Here is a 17,094-nt window from a genome sequence, read left to right as displayed (position 1 = left end):
GGGTTTTTTGTTTTGTTTTGAGACAGAGTCTTGCTCTGTCGCCTAGGCTGGTGTGCAGTGGTGCCATCTCAGCTCTCAGCTCACTGCAACATTTGCCTCCTGGGTTCAAGCGATTCTCCTGCCTCAGCCTCCTGAGTAGCTGAGATTATAGGCGCCCGCCACAATGCCCAGCTAATTTTTGTATTTTTAGTAGAGACAGGGTTTCCCCATGTTGGCCAGGCTGGTCTTGAGCCCCTGACTTCATGTGATCCACTCGCCTTGGCCTCCCAAAGTGCTGGGATCACAGGCGTGAGCCACGACACCCGGCCCACTGATGGAGTTATAAAGGTGAAGAACTAGTCTAGCGCAGAATGCAGAGTAAACAGACGAATACAGTGTGATTGAGCTGTATTGTTAAATACAAGAAAGGACTATCAGGAAGACTTTTTGGAAAAAGTGTCTACACTGAGACCATAAGAATTAGTAGGAATCAGTCAAATAAATGTGGGAGGAGGAGAAAGGGATTATTCCAGGTAAAGAAAACAAGTCCAAGGCTTGAGAGGTAAAAGGTGGCTTGGTGTGGTGGAAAAGGTGAAAGAAATTTGCGACTGGAGAGCAAGCAATATGGTCGAGAGGGACTAAAAAAAAAAGTAGGGAGAGCCCAGATGCTGAAGGGTCTAAAAAGCCTCAGTAAGGTTTTGGAGCTTTGCCCTGAAGGCAATAGAATGCCTTTGAATTGTCTGAAGCAGGTGGTAACTTGATCAGGTCTACTTTTTGCAAAGTGGAGAATGCTTTGGAAGGAAGCAAGTGTGCACGCAGCGGGACCCGTTAGACTAATGTATATATCCTGCCTGGAGGTCATCACTGGACAGGGGAGGTGGGGGAGGCGGTGAAGATAAAGAAAAGGGGATGAATTTGAAATATCCTGTTTTAAAAGGAGGTAGAATCCACAGAACTTGGCAATGGATTGGATGTGACAAGTGAGAGGAATCAGTGATGACTGCCAGGTTTCCGACCTGAACGAGTGGATGGATGAAGGGAAGCCGAGTTTTGGGGGGAAAGAGAAACATAATACCAACATTTAAAACATAGTAAGACTAAGAGGCTGAAGGAAAGGGTAGAACCTTCAGTCTGAGCCGAGCAGGGCCGACAGCGCTGAGCAGCCTCCCACGCCTTTTCCTCCGCGAGGCCCACGCAACCGGCCAACTAAATCGAAGAACCACGTGAGGGAGACCCCACTGGGCACCGGGCGTGAGTCCTGCGCATGCCCGTTGGGTCCCGGAGGCCGAGTCTGCGCAGTTAGGGGAACTCAGGCCCATACGCTCCCCGCCTTTGCGTCGCCCGGAACATCGAGGCGCGGTCATGTGCTACCTTTTGCACGTATCCGGTCGTCCCTCTGTCCGTCCGGGACGCCTAGCCCCACCCACCGTTCCCGCCCCTTCCGTGTTTTGGTGCGCACGGGTTCCGCCAGACACTACTACCATTGGCTGTCAGTCGGATCCGAGAACGGCGATTGGCTTTCCTTGACCGTCCCTCAAGCACCTCCCCGGAGATGGTCTGAGGTGGGAGAAGAGCTGAAGAGACCCGGAGCCGACGGATGGTAAGCTCGGGTGTGTGATCTGCAGAGGCTGCAGGAGGCCGGGCTCATCCCGAGCTGCTTCGGCGAGTCTTCTTGCCGCTTGGCCACGCTGGTCTGCCCTGGTCCGGTCCCCTCACCCTGACTTGAACCTCCCTGCTTTCTAGTCAAGGGGCTTCGCTGCGGCTGAGAGTCGGTCGCTGCCACGCCTTGGGGGGAGGGATTCCGGGAAGCCTGCGAGACTGCGAGTGGAGAGGTTTTTGTCCAACGGGACGGTCTCCTTCCTTCTGTCTACATTCTAGTTGTCCTTCGAGGCGTGGTGCGGGCCCCATCGCTTAGGGGAGCCTTCCTTTTCGCCTGACCGCGGAGGTTTCTTTCTGTCCTGGTCTCCCTCATCGGGTACTTTGTTTTGGTCGTTGTCTTCACATATCAGTCTTATGTCTTTGGCCAAATTATGAGTTCTTAGGCGTTTAGGACCCTCTTTTTCTTGAATACCACAGTTCATTCCTTGTCTTGCATTACAATATATGCTCTCTTAAGTGTTAAGAGGGTGGAGTGATAATCTTGCCCCTGTCTCCTCAGAGTAGAAACAAGCGACACAGAAAGAGAAATTAAAGAAGACAGGAGCACAGTCAGAGAGAGTTAGGGAGTTTTGCCTAGGCTTCAGATCATTCTGTATCTCCAGCTAGCTTGCCTCCTTGGTCTTACCCACTAGTCTAACAGCAGATGTATGTTTAGAATATTTGTGCTCGGCACAGTATAGGGACACAGGCAGGTATGATATGGTTTCTGCTCAGAAGCCTCTTATAGTCCAATTGGGTAAACGAGACTAGAACATATAAAACGACTGTGGCAACATAAAAATAGGGTTGAGGTTTTATGGTGTCAGCTGTGCCAGCCATAGAACTAAGGAGCAAAAGTAGATCCAGGGATGGGGTAGTTTAGGAATGCTTCCCGGAATGTGATTACCTCCTGATATTTATTGAGTACCTGGGGTGTACAAAGCTCTGTGCTGAATCTGGGAACGAGAAATGAATAAGTGATGGCTACTATCCTGAGAAACTCCTAGTCTAGGAGAAACAAGTTTCATTGCAGTGATAGCAAAGATGTGGATGGATGCTGTGGGCAGGAGATGGGATATGCCAGCTGTACCTGGATGAATTGGGAAAGGGGTCATCAAAGAGAGGGCTTTTGGGTTTGAAGGGCAAATAGAAGTTGCATAGGCAGGCCTATCGCGGTGGCTCACACCTGTAATCACAGCACTTTGGGAGGCCGAGGCGGGTGGATCACTTGAGGTCAGGAGTTTGAGACCAGCCTGGCCAACATGGCAAGACCCTGTCTCTACTAATACTACAAAAATTAGCCGGGCGTGTTGGTGCGTGCTTATAGTCGCAGCTATAATACGTCGGAGGTTAAGTCACAAGAATCGCTTGAACCTGGGAGGCGGAGGTTGCAGTGAACCAAGATCACACCACTGCGATCTAGCCTGGGCAACAGAGCAAGACTCCGTCTCCAAAAAAAAAAAAAGAACTTGCATTGGCATAGAGTTTTAGGAGAATGTAGGGTATTCAGAGACAAAGATGATGGAATCAGAGGAAGAAGGAATGAAGTATGGCTGAGGAAGCCAGAGAACAGCATCGTGTTGGGGAAAGAGCATGATCTCTGGATTGGAATGAGGGTGCTCTTACATCAGATGAAGTGTAGAGAGGGCTCACCACAGGGCTGACACACCGTAGCCTCTCAATAGATGTTCGTTTCCCTACCTAGACCTGGAGAAGTAAAAATGAGACCACTTTGAGAAGAGCCTTGCATTTCATACTGTAATAGAGAGTCAGAGGAGGTGTGGGATTTTATGACTTTTGGAAGCTTTTTTTCTACTTTTCTTACCCCAACATTATAAAAGCAGTCAATGTTCAATATTTCTTTCTTCTTCTTCTTCTTCTTTTTTTTTTTTTTTTTTTTTTTTTTTGACAGGGTCTGGCTCTGCCGCCTAGGATGGAGTACAATGGTTTGATCTTGGCTCTTTTGCAACCTCTGCCTCCTGGGCTCAAGCCATCCTCCCACCTCAACCTCCCAAGTAGCTGAGACTACAGGTGCATGCTACCACATCGGCTGTTTTTTTTGTTGTTGTTTTTTGAGATGGAATCTTGCTTTGTCGCTAGGCTGGAGTACAATGGTGCGATCTCGGCTCACTGCAACCTCTGCCTCCTGGGTTCAAGCGATTCCCCTGCCTCAGCCTCCCTGGTAGCTGGGACTACAGGCGTATGCCACCACACCCAGCTACTTTTTTGTATTTGGCCAGAATGGCCTCGATCTCCTAACCTTATGATCCGCCCACCTCGGCCTCCCAAAGTGCTGGGATTACAGGCATGAGACACTGTGCCTGGCTGATTTTTGTATTTTTAGTAGAGACGGAGTTTCACCATGTTGCCCAGGCTGGTCACAAACTCCTGAGCTCAAGCCATTTGCTCACCTCGGCCTGCCAAAGTGCTAAGATTGTGAGCCACTGCGCTCGGCCCAGCAGTCAACATTTGTAATAGGGATTCACTGTTAGTCTGTGAGCAGCTCAGCAGCCCCACATACACCCCAGAGTGTTAAGGATGACTGGATTCTTCTCTGGGGAGGAGAAAAGGCTATGTAGGTATAGTGGGTATAGTAGGTTCAGAAAAGCCTGTATTGGAGGCATGAAGGATCTTCTGTTTTTTTGTATTTTCTGTTTTTTTCCTTTTAGTATTCAGTAAAGGCCTTTTTCAGAGTCCCCGCCTGTCTCAGGTAGGCCAGAGAGAGCAACATGGTGGAGTCAGCAAGAATCAGTGAGAATTCCTGAGGAGAAGGTGACACTCAGGAGACAGAGCCAAGGCCAGCTAGTGTCCTCTGTCTACCAGAAAGTTTACTTGCAATGTCACCCTCTGTTCTGTATTTTGTTTATTCTTTATTGTTACTCAAAGTATGCTTCTGGAACTGCTTGTATCACAACTGGGGTGCTGAGTAAAAAGGGCACATTTCTAGGCTTAACCTCTGCCTTCCTGAATCTGAACTTCTCAGGCAGGCGCTGGATAACTCTACATTCATGTGCAGATCTAAAATTAAGAACCAGCCAGGCACGGTGGCTCACATCTGTAATCCCAGCACTCAGGGAGGCTGAGGTAGGTGGATCACCAGAGGTCAGGAGTTCGAGACCAGCCTGGCCATCATGGTGAAACTCCGTCTCTACTAAAAATACAAAACTTAGCCAGGCGTGGTGACACACCTGTAATCCCAGCTACTCAGGAGGCTGAGGCAGGAGAATCGCTTGAACCCTGGAGGTGGAGGTTGCAGTGGGTGGAGGTTACAGTGAGCTGAGGTTGCGTCACCGCATTCCAGCCTGGGCGACAGAGCAAGACTCTGTCTCAAACAATAAAAATAAAATAAAATTGACAACCTTTAGTTGTGTGTGTGTGTGTGTGTGTGTGTGTGTGTGTGTGTGTGTTTGAGACAGTCTCACTCTGTCACCCAGGCTGGAGTATAGTGGAACACAGTGGCACGATCTTGGCTCATTGCAGCTTCTGCCTCCCAAGTTCAAGCGATTTCCTGCCTCAGCCTCCTGAGTAGCTTGTGCCACCATGCCACCATGCCTGGCTAATTTTTGTATTTTTAGTAGAGACAGGGTTTCACCATGTTGGCCAGGCTGGTCTCGAACTCCTAACCTCAGATGATCCACCTGCCTTGGCCTCCCAGAGTGCTGGGATTACAGGTGTGTACCACTGCGCCTGGCCAAGAACCTTCAGTTCTGTGTTTATCTTTCTTCAATAAATATTTATTACAGACTGGGTGCAGTGGCTCATGCCTGTAACTCCAACACTTTGGGAGGCTGAGGCAGATGGATTGCTTGAGTCCAGGAATTCGAGACCAGCCTGGGCAACATGGCAAAAACAAAATAAAAATTAGACAGATGTGGTGGCACATGCCTGTGGTCCCAGTTACTTGGGAGGCTGAGGTGGGAGGATCTCCTGACCGTAGGGAGGTCGAAGCTTCAGTGAGCTGTGATTTTGTGCCACTGTACTCAGCCTGGGTGACAGAGTGAGACTCTGTCTCAAGAAAAAAAAAAAATATTTGTTACATGCCTAAGCATGTCTAGCAGCGTATAGACACCCAAGGTGCAGTATAAACTACATAGATAACGACTTTTTATGTTCAAACGGAATCTACATTTTAACAAGGTATTAGCAGAGTGGTGGAGTAAACCATTGGATAGGTTAGGTAAAGGCAGATTGTATGGCACTTTGAAAGTCTGGCAGGGGACTTATGATTCAGTAAGAAATAAGGAGCTTCTGGGCTCATCTGCAGGCTATATGGAGTAGAACCATATATGGACTAGAGTCAGCTCAACATGACCCTACCATTACCACTAGTGTGTGGCTATGAGCAAGACAGTTGACCTTTGGAACTTCAGGTGTTTATCTATAAATGAGGTTAAAAATAGCACCTACCAGCTGAGCGTGGTGGCTCACGCCTATAATCCCAGCACTTTGGGAGGCCAAGGTGGGTGGATCACCTGAGGTCAGGAGTTTGGGACTAGCCTGACCAACATGGGGAAACCCTCTCTCTACTAAAAATATAAAAATTAGCCAGGCATGGTGGCAGGCACCTGTAATCCCAGCTACTCGAGAGGCTGAGGCAGGAGAATCGCTTGAACCTGGGAGGCAGAGGTTGCAGTGAGCTGAAATCTAGCCATTGCACTCCAGTCTGGGAGACAAGTGAAACTCAATCTCAAAAAAAAAAAAAAAAAAAAGCACCTACCCCAAAGGGTGGTGTTGGTAATTAAATGACATAATGCAAATAAAATGCTTACTAGGGTGCTTGACATATAATAAGTGTGAAATTAAAAACAAAAAGATTTATTATCTTCATTTTGCAGATGAGAGTATTCAGAAGTTACGAGTTAAGTTCTTGACAAAGGTCATACAGCTAGTAGGTGGTGAACAATGGAGCCAGGATTTGAACGCTGATCTTTCTCAAAAGCCATCTGTTTGAACCTGAGCATTGTTCTTCCTCACATAGGAATAATTCCTTCTTGGTGGGTTGCTCTGAAGCTTCATGAGAAAATGTCTGTTAAAGCGTTTAGCTCAGTGCCTGGCACACACTTAGTAGTGTTAGTTTTTGTTTTCCCTTTCCACAAACACCAGACATCCTCCAGGGATTTAAGGAATTACTCCATCCTTACTGTAAAAGTGCAGGGTTTCTCATGGGTCACTGGAACAACACGTGCTGATTCTAGGCAGGCTGCCTGCCCAGGTTTTTGCCCCCAGCAGCACCTGGGTGGAATTCTTGCAGCTGTGGATTTCTTCCTCTTCCTCTAGGGTGAAGGCCATGCCGCCTCCTGGGAAAGTTCCTCGGAAGGAGAATCTGTGGCTCCAGTGTGAGTGGGGGTCCTGCTCCTTTGTGTGCTCAGCCATGGAAAAGTTCTTCGAGCATGTCACTCAGCACCTGCAGCAGCACCTGCACGGCCCTGGGGAGGAGGAGGAAGAGGAAGAGGAGGATGACCCACTTGGTAAGACAGCAGGACACAGGAAGGGGAGGAGCTCAAAGAAAGGTGGAAAATCTGACTTTCTTTTCCTTAGAGGAAGAAGGCGGCCTGAGAAAATGGTGATTTATTTTCCTAATTGTGTTTTTGTTGTATATAAAAACATTGTAAACTCATTTATAGAAAACTCAGTCAACAAGGATATAAGGAATAAATCTGCCATCCTGCCATCAAAAAGTAATTGCTGACAGTACTTTAGTGAACATTATTTTTGACATCTCTTTGCATGTGTTTACATATATTTAAATACAGATGAATATGCTTTTTTTTTTAAAAGATAATTCTGTACAAGTTGTTGGCAACGTGTTTTTTTTTTTTTCTTTTTTTTTTCTTTTTTTTACTCTGCTAGTATTCCCAATTTTTTTTCTTTTACTGCAACCAGTCAGAAATGCATCTTATTTTTTAGAGACAGGGCTTCTTCACATTGTCACCCAGGCTGGAGTCCAGTGTCATGATCATAGCTCATTGCAGCCTTCAACACTCAAGGGATCCTCCTGCCTCAGCATGCCGGGTATCTAGGACTGCGGGCATGTACCACCACCACACGCCAATTTTTTTTTTTTTTTCAATTTTTATTATTTTTAGAGACAGGATCTTGCTTATGTTGCCCATGGATCTCAGATTCCTGGCCTCGAGCAATCCTACCTCAGCCTCCTGAGTAGCTGGGACTATTGGCGTGTCCACCAAGTCCAACCCTACTCCCACCTCCCAATTTTTTTTTTTTTTTTTGCTTTGAGATGGAGTCTTGCTCTGTTGCCAGGTTGGAGTGCAGTGGTTCAATCTCGGCTCATTGCAACCTCCGCCTCCCAGGTTCAAGCGATTCTCTTGCCTCAGCCTCTCGAGTAGCTGGGACTACAGGCGTGCGCCACCACGCCCAGCTAATTTTTGTACTTTTAGTAGAGATGGGGTTTCACCTTGTTGGCCAGGATGGTCTCGATCTCTTGATATCGTGATCCGCCTGCCTCGGCCTCCCAAAGTGCTGGGATTACAGGCGTGAGCCACCGTGCCCAGCCCTATCTCACACTTTTTAGCCTTTCTCTGACTTATGTTTTAGGTATGCCTTTTATCAATAGCAAATAACTGGGATTTTAATAAAATCCAATCTGAAAACAATAACAATAGTGAACTCTTCTATAGTACCTACTGTGTGTCAAGTATTGCTGGGTACTTTTTTTTTTTTTGAGACAGAACCTCGCTTTTGTCGCCCAGGCTGGAGTGCAGTGGTGTGATCTCAGCTCACTGCAACCTCCACCTCCCGGGATCAAGCAATTCTGTTGCCTCAGCCTCTTGCCATGATTACAGGTGCCTGCCACCACACCTGGCCAATTTTTGTACTTTGAGTAGAGACGGGGTTTCATCATATTGGCCAGGCTGGTCTCGAACTTCTGACCTCGGGTGATCCACCTGCCTCAGCCTCCCAAAGTGCTGGGATTACAGATGTGAGCCACCTCGCCCGGCCAGTACTTTTTTAAACCAACATTAAAGCACTGTTTCCCACAGAGCCTATGAGGTAGGCACTATTATTATTTATTATTATTATTTTTTTTTTTTTGAGACGGAGTCTTGCTGTGTTGCCCAGGCTGGAGTGCAGTGACTGGATCTCGGCTCACTGCAAGCTCCGCCTCCCGGATTTACACCATTCTCCTGCCTCAGCCTCCTGAGTAGCTGGGACTACAGGCGCCCGCCACCTCGCCCGGCTAGTTTTTTGTATTTTTTAGTAGAGACGGGGTTTCACCGTGTTAGCCAGGATGGTCTCGATCTCCTGACCTCGTGATCTGCCCGTCTCGGCCTCCCAAAGTGCTGGGATTACAGGCTTGAGCCACCGTGCCCGGCCCTATTATTATTTTTTAGACGGAGTCTTGCTGTGTCACCAGGCTGCAGTACGGTGGTGCGATCTTGGCTCACTGCAACCTCTTCCTCCTGAGTTCAAGCGATTCTCCTGCCCTGGCCTCCCAAGTAGCTGGCGTGTGCCACCGCGCCCGTCTAATTTTTTTTTGTATTTTTAGTAGAGACGGGGTTTCACCATGTTAGCCAGGATGCCCTGTTGGCCAGGCTGGTCTTGAACTCCTGACCTCAGGTGATCCACCCGCCTCGGCCTCCCAAAGTGCTGGGATTATAGACGTGAGCCACCACGCCTGGCCAGTACTTTTTTAAACCTACATTAAAGCACTATTTCCCAAAGAGCCTATGAGATAGGCACCATTATTATTTATTATTTATTATTATTTTTAGACTGAGTCTTGCTCTGTCGCCAGGCTGGAGTGTGGTAGTGTGATCTCAGCTCACTGCAACCTCCCCCTCCTGGGTTCTAGCAGTTCTCCTGCCTCAGCCTCCCTAGTAACTGGGATTACAAGTGCATGCCACCATACCCAGCTAATTTTTTTTGTATTTTTAGTAGAGACAGGGTTTCGCTGTGTTAGCCAGGATGGGATAGGTACTATTATTATGTCTATTTTACAAATAAGGAAATGGAGGCACAGAGGAATAAAATAACTTGTCCAAAGTCATGGTACTAATAAGTGGCAGGATTTAAAAGAAAAAGGAAAAAAACCTTTTTTTTTTTTTTTTTTGGAGATGGAGTCTTACTCTGTCACCCAGGCTGGAGTACAGTGGTGCAATCTTGGCTAATTGTAACCTCCATCTCCTGGGTTGAAGTGATTCTCCTGCCTCAGCCTCCCGAGTAGCTGAGATTACAGGTGCCCGCCACCATGCCCGGGTAATTTTTGTGTTTTTAGTAGAGACGGGGTTTCACCATATTGGCCAGGCTGGTCTCAAACCCCTGACCTTGTGATCCGCCTGCCTCGGCCTTCCAAAGTGTTGGGATTACAGGTGTGAGCCACTGTACCTGGCCAAAACAACTTTTTTTTAGAAACAGAGTCTTGCTGGGTTACCCAGGTTGATCTTAAACTCTTGGCCTCAAGTGATCCTCCTGCCTCAGCAGGCTGAGCAGCTGGGACTATAAGCATAGACCATTGCATCTGGCAGGAATACATTTTTCTTTTCTTTTTTTCTTTTGCGGGAGTGCAGTGACTCATCTCCTCTCACTGCAAGCTCCACCTCCTGGGTTCACACCATTCTCCTGCCTCAGCCTCCCTAGTAGCTGGGACTACAGGTGCCTACCACCACACCGCCTAATTTTTTTTTTTTATTTTTTAGTAGAGACAGGGTTTGACTCTGTTAGCCAGGATGTTCTTGTCCTGACCTTGTGATGTGCCTGCCTTGACCTCCCAAAGTGCTGGGATTGCAGGCGTGAGCCACCGTGCCCGGCGTTTTATTTTTTTATTTTTTTTTGAGACAGAGTCTTGCTCTGTTGCCTAGGCTGGAGTGCAGTGGCTGGATCTCAACTCACTGCAAGCTCCGCCTCTCGAGTTTACACCATTCTCCTGCCTCAGCCTCCTGAGTAGCTGGGACTACAGGCGCCCGCCACCTCGCCCGGCTAGTTTTTTGTATTTTTTAGTAGAGATGGGGTTTCACCGTGTTAGCCAGGATGGTCTTGATCTCCTGACCTCGTGATCTGCCCGTCTCGGCCTCCCAAAGTGCTGGAATTACAGGCTTGAGCCTCCGCGCCCAGCCTGTTTTATTTTTTAAATATGTTTTTATTTTGCCTGTGACTCAGCCCTCAGGAGGTTCTCAGAACATGTATCGAAGGAATACATTTTGTATCACAACCTTGTACACCAAAGTTAAAGAAAAAAAACGTTGAAATAATACTTTTTTTACTGAATGCTTTCTGCAATGTTCTATCCTATTCTCTTTTATTTAAAAAGAAAATGTGGCTTTTTTTTTTCTTTCTTTCTTTTTTTTTTTTTTTTTTCTGAGACAGAATTTCCCTCTTGTTGCCCAGGCTGGAGTGCAGTGGCGCGATCTCGGCTCGCTGCAATCTCTGCTCACTGCAATCTCTGCCTCCCAGGTTCAAGTGATTCTCCTCCCTCAGCCTCCCGAGTAGCTGGGATTACAGGCATGCACCACCATGCCCGGATAATTTTGTATTTTTAGTAGAGACAGGGTATCTCCATGTTGGTCAGGCTGATCTCAAACTCCTGAACTCAGGTGATCTGCCCACCTCAGCCTCCCAAAGTGCTGGGATTACAGTCATGAGCCACCGCACCCAGCCCAAAAATGTGGTTTATAGTTCATTGAACTGATTTCATCACCCACTAGTGGGTCACAACACAGTCTGAAAAACTGTATTCTACAGGAAATATGGAGGCAGCTCTCCTTCTCCCACCCCAAATTCTGTTTTAAGTCTGGTGACTGTGAACCATAACTGATAGTTTCAAAATTCAAGTCATATTTATACAAAAGAAAAATTGGGGCATGATTATATTTTCTAAAGTATCTGTGTTTCAAAACAAGTTAACTTCCATAAAGCACTGAAAATACAGTATTTAGAGATGCTAGAGAGATAGGAAATGGATTGGAAGAGTTGATGGGGCCTTCTTGGAGAAGGCAGATCTTAAGCAAAACATGAGGGGAAGGAGGACTGGTGGTTTTACAAGAAGTGGGAGGTGTCTGAGATCGAGAGGCAGCATCTTCATCAGGAACTGCAGAAACACATGTCAGAGGTCTTGCATGCCGGCCATTTCTGCTGTTTCTGGCATAGGCCTTGCACACACTCTCACCTCTGCCTAGACCACACTTCACCTATTTACAGATACTCATCCGTCGTCCTTCAGAGTTCAACATGGGGACGCTACTCAGAACACCATGTCTACATCAAATTATCTCTGTTTAATACTTTTATAGCACCACATATATCCCCACATTGTAACACTCATCACTGGTTGCAATTTTATATTTATAGATCTGATTATTTGATGAATATGCTTTCTCCCTGACTGAAAGCTATGTGAGGGCAAGGAGTGGGACACTTTTTACTTATTATAGTCTCTCTACCTGGCACACAATTTATGTTCATTAAATACTGGTATTTGCTAAATGAACTCCTGGTAATTGGATTAGAGTCCAGCCTCCTCACTCTCTGTTTAGTGCTGCAGGGGGAAGGTGACCTGAGCCTTGAAAAGTGTCCGACTCTTCCTTTTAAACCCCTTTCTACAGAGGAAGAATTCTCCTGCTTGTGGCAGGAATGTGGCTTTTGTTCTCTGGACAATTCTGCTGACCTCATCCGCCATGTCTACTTCCACTGCTACCACACCAAGCTGAAACAGTGGGGGCTGCAGGCCTTGCAAAGCCAGGCTGACCTCGGCCCCTGCATCCTGGACTTCCAGAGCCGGAACGTCATCCCTGATATCCCTGACCACTTCCTGTGTCTGTGGGAGCACTGTGAGGTCAGCAGGCAGTGCCAGTAATTGGGGTGGAAGGAAGCTGGGGGTCTTAACTCTGAAGCCTTGTCCCTTTCAGGGATGCCTTCTATTTCCAAGATTCCTGCTAGTATCTCTCCTCCATTTCTTTTGCTCTCTTTAAAATTTATTTTTTACACACAGGCTCTTGGTCTGAAACCCAGGCTAGAGTACAGTGGTGCAGTCACAGCTCACTGTTACCTTTAACTCCTGGGCTCAAGCAATACTCCCACCTCAGCCTCCCAAGTAGCTAGGACTACAGGCATGTACCACCATGCCCTGCTAACTTCCAAATTTTTTGTAGAGACAAGGTCTGGGTATGTTGCCCAGGCTGGTCTCAAACTCTTGGCCTCAAGTGATTCTCCTGCCTCAGCCTCTCAAAGTGCTGGGATTATGGGGTTGAGCCACCACCGCACCTGGCCACTCCTCCATTTCTGTGTAGTGCCTTTCTTCAAACTTTCCCATCCCCATCAAGTTAATTTGGGAGAGAGCCAATAATTCTTTGGGCACATAGGGGTGAGTCCCTCTACCCACCCTCAGTCCTCACCCCAAGTTGCCCTGGCACAGAGTTCCTTCGACAATCCTGAGTGGTTTTATCGGCATGTGGAAGCACACAGTCTGTGCTGTGAATATGAAGCAGTCGGCAAGGACAACCCTGTGGTGCTGTGTGGCTGGAAAGGTAGGGCTACTCCTTAACTTCTGGTCTCTGGAAGAAACCCTGGGGTTGCTGAAGAGCTAGGACAGAAAGGGATAGGGGTCCTACAGGGGCAAGGTTGGCTGCTGGCTGGAGGGACTCAGGGGTACCAGATCCTAGGCAAAACGGGTTTTGTGGCTGGAGAGTGACAGGGCTTCCTTCCTAGGCTGTACCTGCACCTTCAAGGACCGCAGTAAACTTCGGGAGCACCTCCGCAGCCATACCCAGGAGAAAGTGGTAGCCTGCCCCACCTGTGGGGGCATGTTTGCCAACAATACCAAGTTCTTAGATCACATCCGTCGCCAGACCTCATTGGATCGTAAGTAGTCAGAGGAAGTGGGGTAGATGCAGGCTATCCTGCTTGCAATGGGTTAGGGGCATGTTTCTAGCGGGGGTGGCTGCTGAAGAGACCTGCCTCTTGGCTCCCTCTTCTTTTTGGGCTCAGGCACCTCCCATAGTCTCTTTGCTGATTCAGATTCGTAGACATTGTTATTCAGTACTTACTGTGTGTATTACCAGTTACTCAGGGAATCCTCACAACAGCCCCATGAGGTAGGCTTCTTATCCCCCTTTTTGCAGATGAGGAAACTGAGGCTCAGAGAGGTTAAATCACTTACCTGAGATCACACAGCTAGTAAGTGGTGAAGCTGGAATTCTAACTCAGGTTCTCCAAGTCCCATGCTCTTTCCATGATACTGTGTCCATTCATAGCTCCCTAAGCTCTCCTTTTCTCCTTGGGTGGTTCCCTTCTGCCTGGGATGGTTCCCCTCTCCTTTCTGTGCCTGTCCACTATCCCCTACAGCCCTCCTTTCTTCTGCCTGCCCCACCCCAGAGCAGCACTTCCAGTGTTCTCACTGTTCCAAGAGATTTGCCACGGAGCGGCTGTTGCGGGACCACATGCGCAACCATGGTGAGTGGCCTGCGGCCCCCAGCCTCCCTGCTGCCCTCCAAGCTTCCACAAGTTCTCACATCACAGCCTCCTCTCTGCTTCTCTCAGTGAATCACTATAAGTGCCCTCTGTGTGACATGACCTGCCCGCTGCCTTCCTCCCTCCGCAACCACATGCGCTTTCGTCACAGTGAGGACCGGCCCTTTAAATGTGACTGTTGTGACTACAGGTAAGGGGGACCAGGGACCAGAAAACAGCTCGTGTTCCTGTGTTCCCCATGTCCTCCAATCCCTCCTGATTTCTCATGGCAGCTGCAAGAATCTTATTGATCTCCAGAAGCACCTGGATACCCACAGTGAGGAGCCAGCCTACAGGTGTGATTTTGAGAACTGCACCTTCACTGCTCGCTCCCTCTGCTCTATCAAGTCCCATTACCGCAAAGTACACGAAGTGAGTGGGGCTGGTGGTGCGAAGGGCTAGTGGAAGTATGGGGGACCCTGGGGTGAAGAACTGGTATCATTTTACCCTTCCTTCCCCATCAGGGAGACTCTGAGCCAAGGTACAAATGTCATGTGTGTGACAAATGCTTCACACGGGGCAACAACCTCACCGTGCACCTTCGCAAGAAGCACCAGTTCAAGTGGCCCTCAGGGCATCCCCGTTTTCGGTATGTCTCTCAGCCCTCCTTCCCAGATTAACACACTTGTTTTTATACCTTTTCAACAAGTTGTGAAAACCTTAATTTGATGGTGGTTTTATGTCTACCATTTCCATTTAGATGCAAAGAATCCTAAGAATAATGGTGGAGCAAAGCTTATTTTTCTATTTTTTTATTGTAAGGCATGGTGCCAAACCCAATTAATCGTGCCAAAAAGTCCTGCAGCCGGAACTAGAGCTAGAGTCTAAGGGTTCTGATCCTTAGCTCCAAGGCCTTCTCATAAATCCTTTGACACTTTCACCCTTCAACACAGTCAGTCTCTGTTTCTCTGGTTGGGTTTCTACATAAAACTTTCCATTTTGAGTAATGATCTTTCCCTCTTGCCTTTTCTTCTACATATTCCAATAAAGACCTTTTTTGTCTTCAACTCCTGTCACTTGGAATCCAGGACTTCTTCCATCCCTCATGTTTGTTCCTTACTTTGCCAGCCTCCACGCCATTTCTGTATCCCCCTGCCTGGATTTGCTGCCCTTTATGCTCCTACCTCACCAGGTACAAGGAACATGAAGATGGCTATATGCGGCTGCAGCTGGTTCGCTACGAGAGTGTAGAGCTGACACAGCAACTGCTGCGGCAACCACAGGAGGGATCGGGCCTGGGAACGTCGCTGAACGAGAGCAGCCTGCAGGGCATTATTCTGGAAACAGTGCCAGGGGAGCCAGGACGTAAGGAAGAGGAAGAGGAGGGCAAGGTTGGCGACGGGACAGCCCTCTCAGCCTCTCAGGACAACCCCAGTTCTGTCATCCATGTGGTGAATCAGACCAATGCCCAAGGCCAGCAAGAGATTGTCTACTATGTGCTGTCTGAAGCCCCAGGAGAGCCTCCCCCAGCCCCTGAGCCACCCTCAGGGGGCATCATGGAAAAGCTTCAAGGAATAACTGAGGAGCCAGAGATCCAGATGGTTTGAAGGCCGCAGAGCCAGACCATTTCTTCTCCAGGTCCTGGAGTTTGAGCCAGGCAAGTGGCTGTATCCCTAGTGGACAGCCGTTGCCAATGGATGCCTTTAGGAGTGGTGCTGAGAGCAGTGTGGTCCACTCTGGTCTGGGTTTGCATCATTCTATGGACTCTAAAGACTTCCCTTTTCTGCCAGACTGCATTTTGTGGGGAGCCTGAGGACTTTGGATTCTTTGAGGGGATCCTAGATGTGTGTGTTCTTGTTAAAGAGGCTCTTATCAGGCTTAACCATAACCCTCAAGACATGCTTGACGGTGATTAAATCCTTAGCTCACATCCATTCCCATCTCTAGGGCTCCTTAGGCCCAAAGATGGCATGTGACTGGTCCCTACAAGGGTCCTTTCTTTGTCGCCAGCCAAGGCATTGAGAACCAATTAGCCATTTTCCTCTACAACCCCAAGGACTTTCATGATTATCCTCAGGGACAGGATAGGAGGCATTGAGCGTGTTTATTAACAAATTGTTTTTGGTAATAAAAGAAATGCTTGGACTCTTACTCATTTCTTCTTACATTTGGTGGCAGTTTAATAAGTAATGAGGAGAATAGCCACCCAGAAGAGGAGCTGAATAGTTAGGCTTGTTCCGCTTCTGGTGACTCAAGTGGTTGGTTTTTTGTTGGCTTAACTGTCCTGTTGTCCTCTCCTCCTCCCCTTGGTGAAACTTCACTGTTTCTTCTTAGAGTATATGCCATTTCCATGGAGGTCCCAGGTCTTTGACTGTGAGTGGGCAGTAGTGGTACTATAGAGTGAACAAGAATGGGCTCACCAGGAGGATAGGACAGCTAACTGTGGCCTCACTCTGAATACTGATTAGAACCCAGTGCCTCTAGGGTAGGGGTTCTTTACCTGGGAGTGGGAAGGAAGCTGGGGGTACAGAGTGGATTGGAAAGCCTCCTAGGGAAGGGAGGCAATCAAATGGTCCAGGAACCAAACTAAAAAATTATGTGTCTGTGCATTTTCCTGGGGAAAGGATCTGTTTTTTGCTGGATTCTCAAAGAGATTGAAACCTTGCAAAATAAGAATCATTTAGTCTGGTTCAGCTACTTCTCAGCACCCTGTGTCCATTTTTATGGTCTACTGCTATACTAGAGAGGTCAAGGAAATAGTCTTGGGTGGACAGGAAGCTACCCAAAAAGGATCTCTGGGCCTTTTTTTTTTTTTTTAAAGACAATTCTATTACTAAAAAAACTAAGGTCGGGTGTGGTGGTTCATGCCTGTAATCCCAACACTTTGGGAGGCTGAGACGGGCGGATCACAAGGTCAAGAGATTGAGCCCATCCTGGCCAACATGGTGAAACCCTGTCTCTACTAAAAATATAAAAATTAGCTGGGCATGGTGGTGTGCACCTGTAGTCCCAGCTACTTGGGAGGCTGAGGCAGGAGAATCACTTGAACCCGGGAGGCGGAGGTTGCAGTGAGCC

The 17,094-nt window shown here is 47.9% G+C and overlaps 1 protein-coding gene across 4 annotated transcripts; it reads left to right on the top strand.

Annotated features, from left to right (window-relative positions):
* Window positions 1–1,448: 1,448 nt before the first annotated feature.
* On the top strand, window positions 1,449–16,170 carry HINFP (histone H4 transcription factor). 4 transcript variants are annotated; one of them, XM_003910815.4, is made up of 10 exons: window positions 1,449–1,579; window positions 6,895–7,085; window positions 12,177–12,406; window positions 12,986–13,097; window positions 13,279–13,431; window positions 13,945–14,022; window positions 14,110–14,230; window positions 14,313–14,451; window positions 14,544–14,668; window positions 15,212–16,170. In XM_003910815.4, exons 2-10 carry the CDS (start codon window positions 6,905–6,907, stop codon window positions 15,624–15,626), a joined length of 1,554 nt encoding a protein of 517 aa, XP_003910864.1. In that variant the 5' UTR covers window positions 1,449–1,579; window positions 6,895–6,904; the 3' UTR covers window positions 15,627–16,170. The 4 variants fall into 4 exon arrangements, with proteins under 4 accessions (XP_003910864.1, XP_021782312.1, XP_031508742.1 ...); XM_021926620.2 differs by lacking the exon at window positions 1,449–1,579 and adding an exon at window positions 3,530–3,648; XM_031652882.1 differs by lacking the exons at window positions 1,449–1,579; window positions 6,895–7,085; window positions 12,177–12,406 and adding an exon at window positions 13,692–13,746 and having other exon boundaries at window positions 12,431–13,097.
* Window positions 16,171–17,094: the final 924 nt, after the last annotated feature.

The sequence above is a fragment of the Papio anubis genome, chromosome 12, assembly GCF_008728515.1.
Source record: "Papio anubis isolate 15944 chromosome 12, Panubis1.0, whole genome shotgun sequence".
NCBI classification, from domain to species: Eukaryota; Metazoa; Chordata; class Mammalia; order Primates; family Cercopithecidae; genus Papio; species Papio anubis.
Note: the sequence above shows the minus strand (reverse complement) of the source record. Positions and strands in the feature narration are given on the sequence as shown.

Coding starts and splice junctions, on each gene's coding strand:
- HINFP (XM_003910815.4), top strand. CDS start 6,905: ATGCCGCCTCCTGGGAAAGTTCCTCGGAAGGAGAATCTGTGGCTCCAG. Junction 13,098..13,278: donor GGTGCTGTGTGGCTGGAAAG/GTAGGGCTACTC, acceptor CTTCCTTCCTAG/GCTGTACCTGCACCTTCAAG. Junction 14,452..14,543: donor ATTACCGCAAAGTACACGAA/GTGAGTGGGGCT, acceptor CTTCCCCATCAG/GGAGACTCTGAGCCAAGGTA.